At 39.4% G+C, this 14,368-nt stretch overlaps 1 protein-coding gene across 2 annotated transcripts in view; it reads left to right on the forward strand.

Annotated features, from left to right (window-relative positions):
• The first annotated feature begins 761 nt into the window (after positions 1 to 761).
• The window catches only part of marchf11 (membrane-associated ring finger (C3HC4) 11), a 28,437-nt gene continuing 14,830 nt past the window's right edge, over positions 762 to 14,368 (forward strand). For both annotated transcript variants that reach the window (XR_013969109.1, XM_080861122.1), the window contains exons 1-2: positions 762 to 2,350; positions 13,412 to 13,567. Coding sequence is in view for 1 of the 2 variants with exons in the window: in XM_080861122.1 (XP_080717248.1) it covers positions 1,973 to 2,350; positions 13,412 to 13,567 (534 nt within the window). In the remaining variant the exon portion in view is untranslated. The remainder of the gene's footprint in view (positions 2,351 to 13,411; positions 13,568 to 14,368) is intronic.

Here is a 14,368-nt window from a genome sequence, read left to right on the forward strand (position 1 = left end):
TTGTTGTCTAAAGGCAAAGAAAGATGCCCAACGGATTTACTTTACCAAATTGACCATCCCAGCCTTGCCGTAATGGTCCGTTTGATTCACCTTTTATTGTTTATTTTATTTTCACTTACTGAATACGGGACAGACTTGACTGGGGGAAAGAAGGGGAGAAAGAAAGAGGGAAAGAGAAACAGCTGAGAAGAGGGACGGGGGAGAAGGGCAAAAGACAAAAACCAACAGAACGGGCAGAGAAAAAAAATGCATATATCAATCACCTGGATCACCTGCTGAGAAAGAAAAAAGAAAGCAAGCAGAAGAGAACAAGAGTAATAGAATAAACAACATCACAATGATATATGGGAATATGACAGTAAATACTAAATGTTAAACATTATTGTGCAGCACATAAGATCAACAGAACACAGTGTGCTTTGAGGTAGGAGCCAAAAAGGGTGTAGTTTGTGGGTGTGATCACCCGTGTGTACACCTGTGAGCATGGACGCGCTTGTTTTTTGTTTAAACCTTTAAAACAAACACTGTTTGTGACTCTATCATCACCAGAACCCAAGATCAAGAAGTGAGAAAGATTAAAGAACACCATCCAAAGACATTTCACTCAAAGCAAAAAATGAAAATGACTTGTGCATAAATAACACTTACAACCACACCTTCTTTAGACTATTAATGGCTTCCTGTTGTTGCACCCCTAAATTCATTATCAGCCACTTTAAGATCAGGCTTCAGCCTCCTAGGAAACTGTAGCTCTGTTTCAGATAGTTTTTTGTGCTCTTGGCTCTGCATGCTGTTATTAAAAGGTTGTATCCTTAAAATTATGACACAGCTCTGCATGTGCAAAGTTTTCTGTTTGGGACAAGCAGCCAATAAGAAAAAAAACGTTGAGCATTAATTAACTTTACCTCATTAAAGCATTAACTCATAAGTTCCCTTTAAATGCTTCTTTTAGATTCATTTTGGATCGGTAAGATTATTAACCACACGTTCCAAGCAGAGGACACCGGAATTCACCATGAACCACCTTTAGAGAACCACAGGCTCAGCCCTCTACGACATTTAATAAGTCTATCATTTACAGGCTGAAGTTCCTCTTTAAGTTTCAGAAAGATTTTAACCACCACCACTGATAATGATGGCATTTGTAACCCAGCAGGTGACCCCTTTAACACAGGGAGGCTGCTGTGGGTCGCCACGTCTCAGCACATAAAATATTCTTTGTGGCAGGCGGGCGGACTGGCCAAGTTGCTGCTGCTGTGAGTATGATGCTTCTCATTTCTTTCTTACTGCTGGCTGTGCTGAAGTAGTGCCTGCCTGGGTCTGGAAACTTATGTCCTCCATCATATTAATGGGATAATAATGTGATTGATTGGTCATCCCCCGGGGGAAATGGTCTTTTCTGCTTCCTGAGAGTGCACGACTCATCAGAGAACTTACAACTGACTTGAAGTGGATTCGTGCCCAAGAGCCCCTCAGCAGGGTGAATGCTCGAGCACATCAGGCGGCTTCCAGCCCGGGTTGGACCGCTCGGAAGATTGTTTGCGTGCCGCTACTCTGTTGCCATCGGCTTTATCGGTGGGGACTAAAGAGGCGGAGGAGGAGGAGGAAGGGTAGAGGGGGATTTGGGTGCTTCAGGACGGCTGAGTCTCGTTGCGATGCATGGAGGCTGCTTGGAAATGCTCCCCGGGTCTCCGGAGCGCATGAGGCGGTTCCAGCCGAGCGACGGTCCGCAGCAGCATCGTGAGCTTCCTGCGGCTCAACTGCAGCTCTGCCAGGCTGTCACGCTGTAGGTTCCGTTACAGGAGGTGCACGGCTCGGTTCGGAAGCCACGGAGCGGAGTTATTTTCGCCGAGAGCGCCGTAATCAAGGAGCCTGAAGGCTGCATCGCGTCCCTGCGTCGCAGTGGTGGTGGATACTGTGTGAGCGTGTCGGGCGGCATCTATGCAATTTATTTTCGACTTTTCATTTTATTATGAGCACAGAGGAGGGAGAGGCGGGTCCCGCGTGTGGGGAGGCGAGTGGAGGTACCACCATACCTCACCGCCACACCTGGGAGGAAAGCGAACCTCACGGCTTCCAAGGACGTCCGCACCCCGACGATGAGGACGAAGCCTTGGGAGGAGAGGAGGGAGAGGGGGCAGAGGGCTGCCGGGAGGGCCGGAGCTGCAGGGACGCGTGTGGGGGTGACACAGAGAAATTCACTGTGGAGAACAACGAGGGGAATTTTTCCAGTGAGGACGGGGCTGTCGGGGGGAGCTCTTGCAAGGCTCAGACAATGCATTCAAACTGCAGCAGCGAAACCTGCATCCCCACTCCCAGCTGCAGGATCTGCTTCCAAGGCGCAGAGCAGGTACATGTGGTTTTTAGCTTACTGATGCCAACCAATGTGTGTCCAAGATTGTGTTACCAAATGTGTTTGTAGTGTTGGCAGATTAACAGCCCCGGTTTTGTGAGTGGTCGAAGTTGAATTAAACTGAAGGTGAGGGCTCGGTCCTCGCAATGCTTGACCCTGATTGGCTGAATGTAGCAACTCTTCTAATTAAAATTAGGTAAACCTGCTGAGTTCATATCCTGCTGGCTGGCCTGGTTGGACGGATTTCAGTAGCGCAGAGAGCCAATCAGAAAGAAACACACACACACACACACACACACACACACACACACACACACACACACACACACACACAGAGAGAGAGAGAGAGAGAGAGCTGCTGTCCGTGGTGCTGAAATCACCAAGGGCAGCAATTCCAAAGCTGAGCACAAGTACTTCTTTAGAAGTCCTCAAGAGCCAGTCATATTTTACCATTCATCAACTGACTTACCGGTGGATACAAAAAAAATCATATCGTAATTAATTAAATCCCATAGTTAATTAATGTCAATTTCCATTTAATTTCCATTAAGTTATTACATTCTAATGAATTAACTAATTAATGTATCATAACTCATAAAGTACAGCTGCATTGTGACGTATAAGATTTTATATATTATAATGTATTTGTTAATAATTGTCAGATCTTACTGTGTTTAGTAGTAAAGGATTAATTCCTGATCAGGGCATCAAACACTGCTCTTTATTAAATGTGTGCACTGGATGTCCTCTGGGGCCACTGCAGTGAGACACCTGTTGCAACATAACCATTTTCACTGCCAGCTCCTCATACATATACTTGGAGAAAGCATTTTTCTTTTAACATTTTGACTACATGATATATGTAAAACCGATAAAGCCACCATGGCATTTATTTATCATTTACAAATTTTGTACCCACCAACACAAACTCTTATATAATATTTGCCCTTTGAGGGTGTAATAGATGTATAACTTAACTCCAGTAGCTTTCAGAGCACATTTATACTGCAATGCTATAGTAGATTCAGTGAGCATCAATATCTACTGTTATACTTTTAGTGCAGGTGACAAAATTCAGGCACAGGTAGCCTTAGAAAGGAGTCTTGAGGTCATGAGACTGGTACTGCTGAAGCAGTTGAAGCAGTTTCTAAACACAACCCAGTGTCTTGTTGCAGTTCTGTTTAAAAAAACAAAAAAATCCTGAAATCACACTGACCCAACCACATGCCACTTCCCCCATGTCTATAATGCCTGCACACAGCTGTTCCTACATAATGTTGTTTGTGTTATAACATGAAGTCAGAAGCTGCCAATATTTATCTTTTTACCAAGTAATAAACTAAAGTTTTTACATACTGAGACTGAATAATTCATCCCTTTATGGATGAAGGATCCCAGCCTTACTATTCATCCCACTGACTGGAATTACAGGCTTAAAAACATAACTGTAAAGTGTGTGTACTTATATACACACACACACTTTAGTTAGAGGAAAATGTGTCTCTGTTGTGGTACTGGCAACACGATGTTGATAATGTGTGGGTTAATTTTATTTATTTATTTATCTAATAAGGAAATCCCACTGAGATAAAATGTTCACAAGGAAAAAAGGACAGGCATACAAAATATAAACATATTGTATTAAAAATGCAATAAGTACAACATGAAATGCATGATATGCAGACATTCACTACATGGCACCTTTAAATCCAGAGACAGATGTAAGCATGTTTAAGTTTGGTTCTTTCTGCAAGTATTTCATTTCCAAGGTGTTTGGTGAGATCCTGTTTTGAAATCTCCAAATCTGTCAAAAACATCAGCACATCAGAAGCAACTGTTTAGACACACACACACGTGCACACACAGACACACACCGGTGCTGTTTCCTCTGTGGTCACTGATGTCCAGGATTAAAGAATGCAGTGGTGAGTGGTGATTTTGTTTCTCTAATAAATCTGTATAAATAAAGAAGTACAGATGAGCAATATGCTGAATCAATGTTCAATAAAAGTGAGGAGGTGGCTTGAACATACATTATATCACCAAATATCACCATCAATCCTCAAAATAGCTTCCACGTTAGTTTTTTCAACAATTAAAACAAAATCTATAAATTGTATTTTCTAATAAGAGTGCCAACTTGTACAATAAAGAAAAGCTTGTCATTTATCCATATACCCTAATACTTGTGTAATTTAAATGACAGTCTCATCAGCAAAGAGATGTATTCTTGCTGAAATATAATTTTTATTGTAGTATTAAGATAACTTCTAAAATTATAAAACAAAATATGTCCTCAAATGGAAGCCTCTGGGACACCTTTAGTTATTCAAGTAAATCAAATTTGTGCATCTAGACAAGAACATTGACTAAACATTGCTAGTACTATGTCATAGATTTCCACTGGTTGGTTTATTTTCAGACATGCCTCATTTCAGAAGCCAAAATAGTGCAAGCCCACAACCCATGATTTTTATCAATAACAAATAAATAAAAATCAACCAAACATACAGACAGAAAGGCTGAATTTTAGTAAACAGTCAACAGAATAGCAAACTTTTATTTGTTTACAAAAATAAAGATCAACAGATCTTCATGCAAGATCCTGAGCAGGGTCCAAAGTACGAAAAATGGATGATAAAAAGTTCCAGGTTCAGAGGCTAAAGTTCTGTTATTGTATTTTTGTAACAGGAAGGTTAAATGAAAACTGTTCAAAGTGCAGAGAAGATGGTAGATCCCTCCATAAGGACTCAAAGTGTTTAGCATTTTGGATTGTTAGCAGCTAAGTACACCTTTCTGCCACATGTCAGTAATCTCTAATTTATCCAAATAACATTTCTATTAATCAGTTTTTGTGTTTAGCTGCTTCCTTTACAAACACACTAAGAAATCAAAGTCTTCATTTCAGAGCAGCTTTCTTGAAGGAGATGCTAGATGCTCCAAAACTATTTACATCCTGTTTGTGTATAAAGTGCCTTTCAAACACTCAAATAAATTAGCAGTGCTTTAAATGGGTTGTAGAAATGCATTAAAACACAATAAACTGAGAAATAAAAGCAGATAAAAGATAAACATGCTGAGCATTATTTTTGTAAGGGTGGAGGCAGCATGTAGATCATGAATGAAGTCCAGTATAATATTACATTACATTTTATTATTGTTTAAGTGAAGCTCCTGTTATAGATGAAACTAAGATTAAACTGGTGAGTCCTTCCACCCGTACACAGAAAACTGCAGCTCCTTCATCGTAACAGAGGGGGATGACAGTGACTGAATCATAGGCCATTAATAATAAATATTTTCCCTGAAGCGATGCATCAGTCTAACTGTCTGCATGTTTTCCTGGAGGTGAATGGACTGATGTGGACCTGCAGGGACAAATGGACATTGTCCTACTGGCTCTGAAACCTGACACTCTGCAGGCCTTTTGGGCTCGTGACAGTGATGGCTGATGAGGGACGATACATCCCTGCTGGAGCTTAAGGGAAGAGGGGAGTAAGGGCAGTAAATGCCTAAGTGAATATCCTGTCTTCTGAACGTGGGCTACAGCCTATTAGCAGAGTTAATCTAATAATGCTGCCCCCGGGTCCAGACTGATATTTGATTTTGATACACGGCCACAGGCTGGGCAAGCTCACCAGTTATCAAGCAAATTGCAAAACAGACATTTAACATTTTAAATATTCATGTCTCGGCAGATAGAGTGAAAATGTGCCGTAAACACCATAAAAATCCTCTTCCGGTCTTTGGATTGATTGGTTTAAGCCATACTCTGACATCTTCCATACCACCTTCCTTTCAGAAACCAGTGCTATTTTGTTCATTCAACAGTCCAGGCTAATGATTGTAGTTTATCTTAATTTTGGAAAGAGGAGCTGAAAAAAAACAACCACAACTTGGGGTCTAATTTTACACATTTTCTGCAGCTTTCGGGCTAATCCACCAGCAGATGTATTGAACACACTGAGAACTTCTCATTTGTTTGTTTAATAGATCTGCTTGATATTTCACTCAAACAGCAGTTGACATGTGCTGCTGCTACATGGGATTTTTCTGGAGCTTTAAACCACATGTCATAACAATCGTCAGTGGGTAAAGGGTGCCCCAAAGGGCTGTTAGGTGGACTAAAATTATAGAATTTGATGAGTGTATAGTTTAAAAGAGGACTGCAGAGCGGGAAACGAGCCAATCAGGGTTGGCCTATGATATATAAACACAATTATCAAACCAAAGTAGTGGAAAACTAGATAAAATCTTAAAGGGAGTTATAGCTGTTGTATTGCAAATTACTGAAATTCTTTACCTTTGGTCTACTCACTAAAGTTTTCTGGAGATTTTTCCTCCATTGCTTATTCCTCAATCTAAAGATCGAGTGTTCCTGTGAAAAGCTCCAGAGCAAATAAAGCTTTAGGCCTTGAGCAGTTTTATATCTTTTATTATGGCAGTTCTTTCACAAGCTCTAGATTCATTTACTGCCTTTTTAAAGAAACTTTGTTGCATTGTTTACTCTTTAACAATCATCAGACTGTTTACTTGAGCTCCCCAGAACAACTGAATAAAAAGCCCTCGATTTTCCATTTATTTTAAATGTTACATTTGCATTTGCCTGTCTGCACAACAAGTGTATACGCAGGCCTTGAGGTGGCATCGTCAGTGACATGAACTTGTTTATTTGGAGCTTTCATCTGCACTGTAAACACCATTTGATTATGAAAGTGTTTCTTAAAAGCCGCACTAAAAAGCTATAAGAGTGCCATGAATGACATGAGAACATTGCTGTTTTTCTTATCATGGTTTAAATAACGATTTTCTAATGTGAAGCATATTGTGTTCATTCCCAACTCCAAAAGTGTATTCTTGGAATGTACTAGAGTGGCTTTTTATTTGTTTTATACTGGGTCTCACTCAGACAATCAAAGCAGTGCTATAGATTACCTTCATTAGGCATATCTGCTCTCACTGACATCAGCAAAGGTGAAAAAACGGTGTTTAGAGCTTTTGTTTTGAGCTTCTGACTTTGGGGGGTGTATTTGCACTGATGTGCTTACTTCCTTATTCAAACTTTTGGACATTTTTTTTTTTTAATATTAGCACCCACCATTGTAACAGTATGAATATGACAGAGAGTAAGAAAAAAAATAGCCCCCTTCAAGGTTTACTCTAAATGTTTAGCTACTAACACAAGGTCCAGCTACATAAGAAATACATTGTCTAACGCAGAGCTTGCAATATGGTTGAAGGGTTAGAGTGAAAATTTGCAATGAAGTTGGATTTTGTTGTTTGTTTGTTTTTTTGACAAATTAATCATAACTCGAGGACCATTTAATAGCAAGACTATACCACACAGACATGATTAGGAGCGGCCATGATAGCAAAAATATCTTCACTCATCAGGTAAATCCACTCATCCAGCTAAAAACGTGTTTATTCCCCAAGCTTATATGTATCAAAGCTTTAATCATATAATCCAATGTCTCTTAAGAAAAATCTTCCTGTTTCTCGGTTCAGAGCAGAATTACAAGATCTACATCTGTAATGAGGTCTTTCACACCAAAGCTAAGATGCTTTAAAAAAGCCTCAGACAGAGAGGATTCAAAGAGGCTCTGATTAAAAAAGCCTCATGTTTTTTTAAACATATCTCGAGCTGAATACCTTATCATTACAAATCTAAAGAAGGAGAACAAGGAATTGTTTATGCCACGCAGTATTTACTGGCATTTGAGGCTGTGAAGAGTATAATCAAAGAAGCCTGGCATTATTTGTGAAACAGATCTAGTTCTTAACAATTGTTTTTCTCAGCCCACTCAAACGCACTGTAAGGGCCCTCTCAGCTGAGCAGACCTTCCCCTGCATCACCCTGACATTTCCTCATCTGGAAATTACCCAGGTGCTCATTGCCAACTATTATAACTCATTTAACCACCAACTCATTGGAAAAAAATACAACATTAAGCAAGTTTTACATTGTATACACACCTCAGTGTGGATTAATACACACTAGTTTGTACAGTTGAACACAGCAGCACTATCACAGACATCTAGTGCTGTGGATGTACACTTAGACAAAGTGCAACACTTCCTCTTTCAGATATGTGGGTATTGAGGCAATAAAACATCCACCCAGAGTGGGAGATATAAACTCTTTGCTCCTAAAACTTGAACTCTGCTGTATATACACACTGAGCACTTCAGCCCCTAAAGGCCTTAATGATGACTTTGACATTAAATCGTTTTTTGTGATTGAACACCCCGCGCTGCTGTGTGGGCTTTATTTTTCATATAGTTTCATTTGTGACTGCTCAATTTTTCTCTCGCTGTTATCCTCCCCATGGTAATAATAATAGACAGAGGTGCACACAGAAGCAAAATATACGAGTCCTTTATGGATTACCGATTATGTGGAGCATTTTATTTAAAATCTCATATACAATTTATTGTTATTTATCCTGGAAAGTCAGACTCTTGAGATGTTGTTGGTGTCCAGGTCAAAATAGGTAGCTCTGTCAGCTCAGTTACATTCAATTATAATACACACACAAAAATAAACAAACAGCAGTGCACACAAATGTGTGCAACAAAGAGATATCACAAAATGATAAACTTCAAAACTAAGAAAATGTGAAATATGAGAATAAGTGAACCTAGCTCAGGTCCAACAGGGGAAGCAGTAAGTCTGCAGAAGCAGCTTCCAGGTCATTTAAAATGATCTTGAATCCGCTAAGCTAAACCAGCTCCCCGAGATTTAATTGATTTTGCAGCTGGTAGTCAGCAGGCTAAGCAAGATGTTGATGCATTATTACATTATTTTATAAATTATTATAGATTATTTTTATATGCTTATATTGATTGCTGACACTAAGTAACTCTTTCTTTGCATTTTCTGTGTAAGTTTTGTACTCACACAGCAAGTAAAACTCAACACTGTAATCAATATGCTTTTATTTTCAAATTTTGTCACACTCCATTTCCAATGAATCAGTTTTCATGGTCAGTGGTAATAGTTTGTTGAAATGGACTGCTATTTGATAAAGTCAAAATATGAGACATGATTTTTAAACTTGATCATATACTTCCAAATCTGCTCTGGGGTAAGTGTGAGCTTGTCAGTTCCTCTTATCAATACTGTCATGATTCTCATTTGTTGTGCGTTGTAAAACAATGAAGTGTAAGTTTATTGTGCACCAGTGAAATTTTATTTCTGAATGCAAAACAAACACAAATTTAACCAGTATCAGATCCCAGTACTGATATTTTCCTGCTTGTTTACTTCCTCTCTCTGTGTCTGCAGACAGAAAATTTGTATTGCAATTTTTATCATACAATAAAAATGCTTTAAAGCTTAACTCTCATCAGGATATTTGACAGTGCAAAAGGATGGGCCAAAACAGATAAATATCAGCCACTGACACCCAGGCCGTTTTCCTTCCCTCAACATAAAACTTTGTCACTAGCAGCTTTGACAAAGCTGCTAGTGTGCACTACAAAGTGTCCTTGGGCGTTGTGGTTATGGCATCGGTGAAATAGGGCTGTCAGTCCCAACTCATCATTTATCAATGTGAACGAGGCTATTTTAACACAAAGCAACATTTGGTCCAGAACCCAACCATCTAGTTTTTGATCCTTGACCCAAAATGAAAATGAAAGTATAAAGGGGAAATTATTCAGAAAGTGGAAACAAAAGAAAAACACAAAGATCACTACTGCTACACAACTTCAAACTCAGCATAACATAAAGGTGTTAATTCTAGAGAGCGATGGGGTGGTTAATGCCAGCCTCCAACAAATGCTGCCAAATGATTTAAAAAACCTAATAATGCATTTAATCTGCATATAGACATTTTAACATCTTATTAATTCAGTTGTGCTACTGTTCTGCAGAACAAAGAGGACGGGAGCACCTCAAGGTTACTTTTTCATGTTTAAACAACATGAATAGGTGGCTTGATGAAAGATTTTAATTGTACTTTTCTATGAAAATACTATTAAGTGAAGGTTAATTTCAGTTGGTGGAAAAATAATCCCGAACAGCAGCTGGCTGATCATCTCGCCCAACATAATTTTTTTACTGGTGCCAAACCATTGGTTATGTCAGACCCTGCAATATTGTTATTGCCGGTGCATTAAGGCACAGTGTGGACTGCTGTGACACTGGCATGCCCCGAGATTAGAACACAGGTGAATTGATTGCTTATCAATATGCCATTATTAGTCACCAAGCCCAGTATCGGTTGACCCAGACACCCATATTCATGACCATGGAGCTTTTCATAAACTGAGTCCCTTTTTCTGCTCTATTTCTTCAGTCAGTTCAGATTCACTAATATGTGAGTTGTTGATAAATCGCAACACTGATGCTGAACACCTGTGCAAGTTTCCCACAGAGAAACTTGATCAGGAATTAATAAGGAAGAAGGGAATGATAAGGAAAATCAATAAAATGTTATCAATGCTCATCATTAACGATCGTCTCTTTATAGATGTTTCTTTAATGTTCAGCTGGAAAAGAAATACACAAATAGTTTACATTATTTTCTGACCTTGTGTACTTCTCAATGGAACGACCTTGTGTTACTAAAATAAGTGCACTGTTTTCAGAGAGCCCCTTTAGAGAATTCTCTGACTTATTCAAATTATCCTTGAAGTTGGCTTTATCAATCTCTGCTTCAGTGCATAGCTGACCTGCATCAGTTCATTCAAGCGAAAGCCTCCGAGGTCCTTTTAAACCCACAAGGTTAATATGACATGATGAAAAATGAGCTCTCTGACCACTGACCTTAATATACTATTAATATGCCACTCACAGCCCAGCCAGCAGGTCAAAGCTGCAGTAATGGCTGCTTGAGGAATGCCTAGAGGAAGAAAAAAGAAAAGAACCCATCGGAACAAATAGATGCGGCTGTAATGATTAATGTCAGGCTGCATCCCACCGTTAATATCCGTAAGTGTTGTAGCTTTGAGAAATGGTCATTGATCTGAGCGATGCTGGTAAGGGCCTCTGGTGAACAAGCCGTGTGTTTTCTTTGATGTATGACATGTTGGGATAAAAGGCCAAACTGAGGCCTGAAAACAAGAATTTTTGGATGATAGGAAAGATGACACATGGACCATGAAATGGATAGAAGATTAATATTGGATAGACAGCTCCAATATTAAACCGAAAGCAGATAGTTTCTCTCCGTTCCTGAAAAGAGTCTGAGGTTTAATTTATCACTGGTACTACAGAGAGTAGCCAAAACGATAAGAACACGAGACAAGATATGAATGTCAAGCAAGTATAGCTCCAGGTTTTGTTTGCTGCTTTTGCATTACCATATGCAGGGTTTGCAGAGTGATTGTGAAACACAAGTTCATATCGTGAACCTTGTACAAAGAAGGAGAGAAAAGTGCTCTATCAGTTTCATTATCTGCAACCACAGACTAATGGATAAAGTCACTTTGTATATGAACATAGCTTCCAGGTTTGAATACTAAAACCCGTTTGCCTTAAGGGAAGACTCCATGGGCTATACAACTTTTATCCAGATGAATAAAAGTCTATCAAACAATAGCTCTTTGGCTGCGATCTCAGTAAACATTTTCCTGTTGCGTTATTGGCTCAGTCATCGTTTTTGAATCATATAAATGAAACATAATGGTATATTTTTTAGTAAAAATAAATTATGGTCATTACTCGAATCAGAAAGGAAGATTTTCCAGGGTTTGCTGAAAAGGCACAAGTTGTTAGCTAATGAGCATGCCGTCATTGGTGCAGCCAACGATCCAATCATCAATCATTGCCAACTTTTGGATGACATCAGATACACTGATCTTTTGGACTGTCTTTGAAATCTCTCAGTGGTCAGTGAGTCCTTGGGATGTCAGTGGAACAGATATGACTTGTTTTTGCAATCACAGGAGTTGACCCCTGCTGGTGAGTAATTAGATTTGTGTTAGATTTCAGGTCGGATGCAGAAGCATGTTCAAATTTGGGGCTTTTTACCTGTTGCTAGGCAGTCAGTAGGCTGTGGGCCTCTTGCCTCAACCTCAAATAGGCAACATCATTAGGGAATGATGTTGTGCCATCATGTGGCATCTCTTACCAGTGATGTCACAGAATGATATTTCAGAGATTGAAAATGTTTCATTACTCATGATAACTAACCAAGAAAATTAAAGGTGATGTCACACAACTACAAAGAAGAGGTGTATTAGAGTTTATGCACTGATCCTCACATTTGTTTTTGCTGATGCTAACATGCTTAAAGATGCCGTGCAATAACAGATATCTAAGCAGAGGTTTGAGGATGTAAAGTCCTAATAAACAGGACGAAATCACAAAAATTGTGTGTGCCTGGTGCACCAGTGAGTACTGCACAAGTAATGAGAAAGGTCTCAAAGTTTTATCATACTTTATAGCTTGGTAGGATGAAACTTTGGATATAGCATTTAAAGTCAATGCTCCAGCAAAAACTGTAGTATTTTAGCACAGGTATCAGCAGTTGCTCCTAGAATTTGCACTCGGTCTAAGCTGCTTTAGACTGAAATGCCTACAAATGGTATTTAAGTTTAATCAGACCTTTAACTTCTTCAGACTCTTCCCCATTTACCTTGGAGACGGGTGATAAAACTCAAAAAAGTGACAAAGGACCTCAAGCTGCCCATGGCATGGAAGTGACAGTAAATAAACAGTTGCTCTTGGAACTTGCACTTGCTTTTTCTTTCACTGTGAGTATTATTGATGAACAATTGAGGCTAGACTAATCAGAAATCATCTCTGCATCAGTCGTCATGAAGATAGTCTAGCTATTTAGTAGTTAGTTTCAAGCTACAGCTGGATAAGCTAAACTATCTCCTTGACATGATTGGAATGATTTTTAATCCATCCTCAATCATTTAACATATAAACCAGTGGTGTCAAACATAAGGTCCAGGGACCTTGCGTGTTGTGCGTGGCCCTCGATGTAAAATGAATTTGACAGCTCTGGTCTAAACTGTATTTGTGTATTTGTGTCAGTTTGTCCCCTCCCTTAAAATTTATCTCTGTTTACGTTTGACCTTTGCCCTCTCTCTGGTCTCCAGGGGGACTTGTTGAACCCATGCAGGTGTGACGGCTCAGTGCGGTATACCCACCAGCAGTGCCTGCTGAAGTGGATCAGCGAACGGGGCTGCTGGACCTGCGAGCTGTGCTGCTACCGTTTCCAGGTGATCGCCATCAATCTGAAGAGACCATGGCAGGTATAATACTGCTGAAAGGCAGAGTATTTACCCTCTGCTGAAGGTTGCCTCACTTTCAGACTTAACTGTTCTCTCTTTATTATGATAGCAGTAACAACTTTTAAAATAACTCAATAGAGAAATGCATAATTAAAGCCATGAAAGGTCCAACCATGGATTATTTAACAAACAGATTAAATTGAGTTATTTTTCTAGGCTTTTGTTTGGTTTTGTTGTTTAGTGTCTTTAAAACTTTTAAATTTAACACACACAACCCAAAAGGGGTTTAAGGGGCTTTTAGGAAAGGCACTAACTGTTTGTGAGTCAGTTACTTGTTATGAAAAATAATACAAAGTCCTCCAAATGGAATGACAAAATAGATTTGTTTGCCTTTTCTAAACTTCTACCTCTATGATTAAGGTTTGGGTAGATTTGTGCAACTAAAACTGCTTAGTTAAGGTTCAGGAAAAGTGGCAGTCATTATATACAATGGAGATATGGAAGATGTTAGCTGACCACATAAATAAATAATTACACTCTGACTGTTTAAATTTTGTGTTGTGACATTTTAAATAAATTTGATATGTATTTGTGAAAGGGCTGTTCAGTGGGGCAGTGCTTAGGACTTGCTTACAGCAACCCTGGGTTTAAACCTGCTGGAGGGTGTGGCGTTTGCATGTTCTCCCTGTGCCTGTGTGGCTTCTCTCCAAGTAGTTTCTTCCCTCAGTCCAAAGACATACATGTTAATTGGTTATTCTTTTTTTGGCCTGAGGTGTGAATATAAGTATAAATGGTTGTCTGTTTCTCTGTGTTTGCCCTGCC

Source organism: Rhamphochromis sp. 'chilingali', assembly GCF_963969265.1.
Source record: "Rhamphochromis sp. 'chilingali' genome assembly, chromosome: 16".
Lineage (NCBI taxonomy): Eukaryota > Metazoa > Chordata > Actinopteri > Cichliformes > Cichlidae > Rhamphochromis > Rhamphochromis sp. 'chilingali'.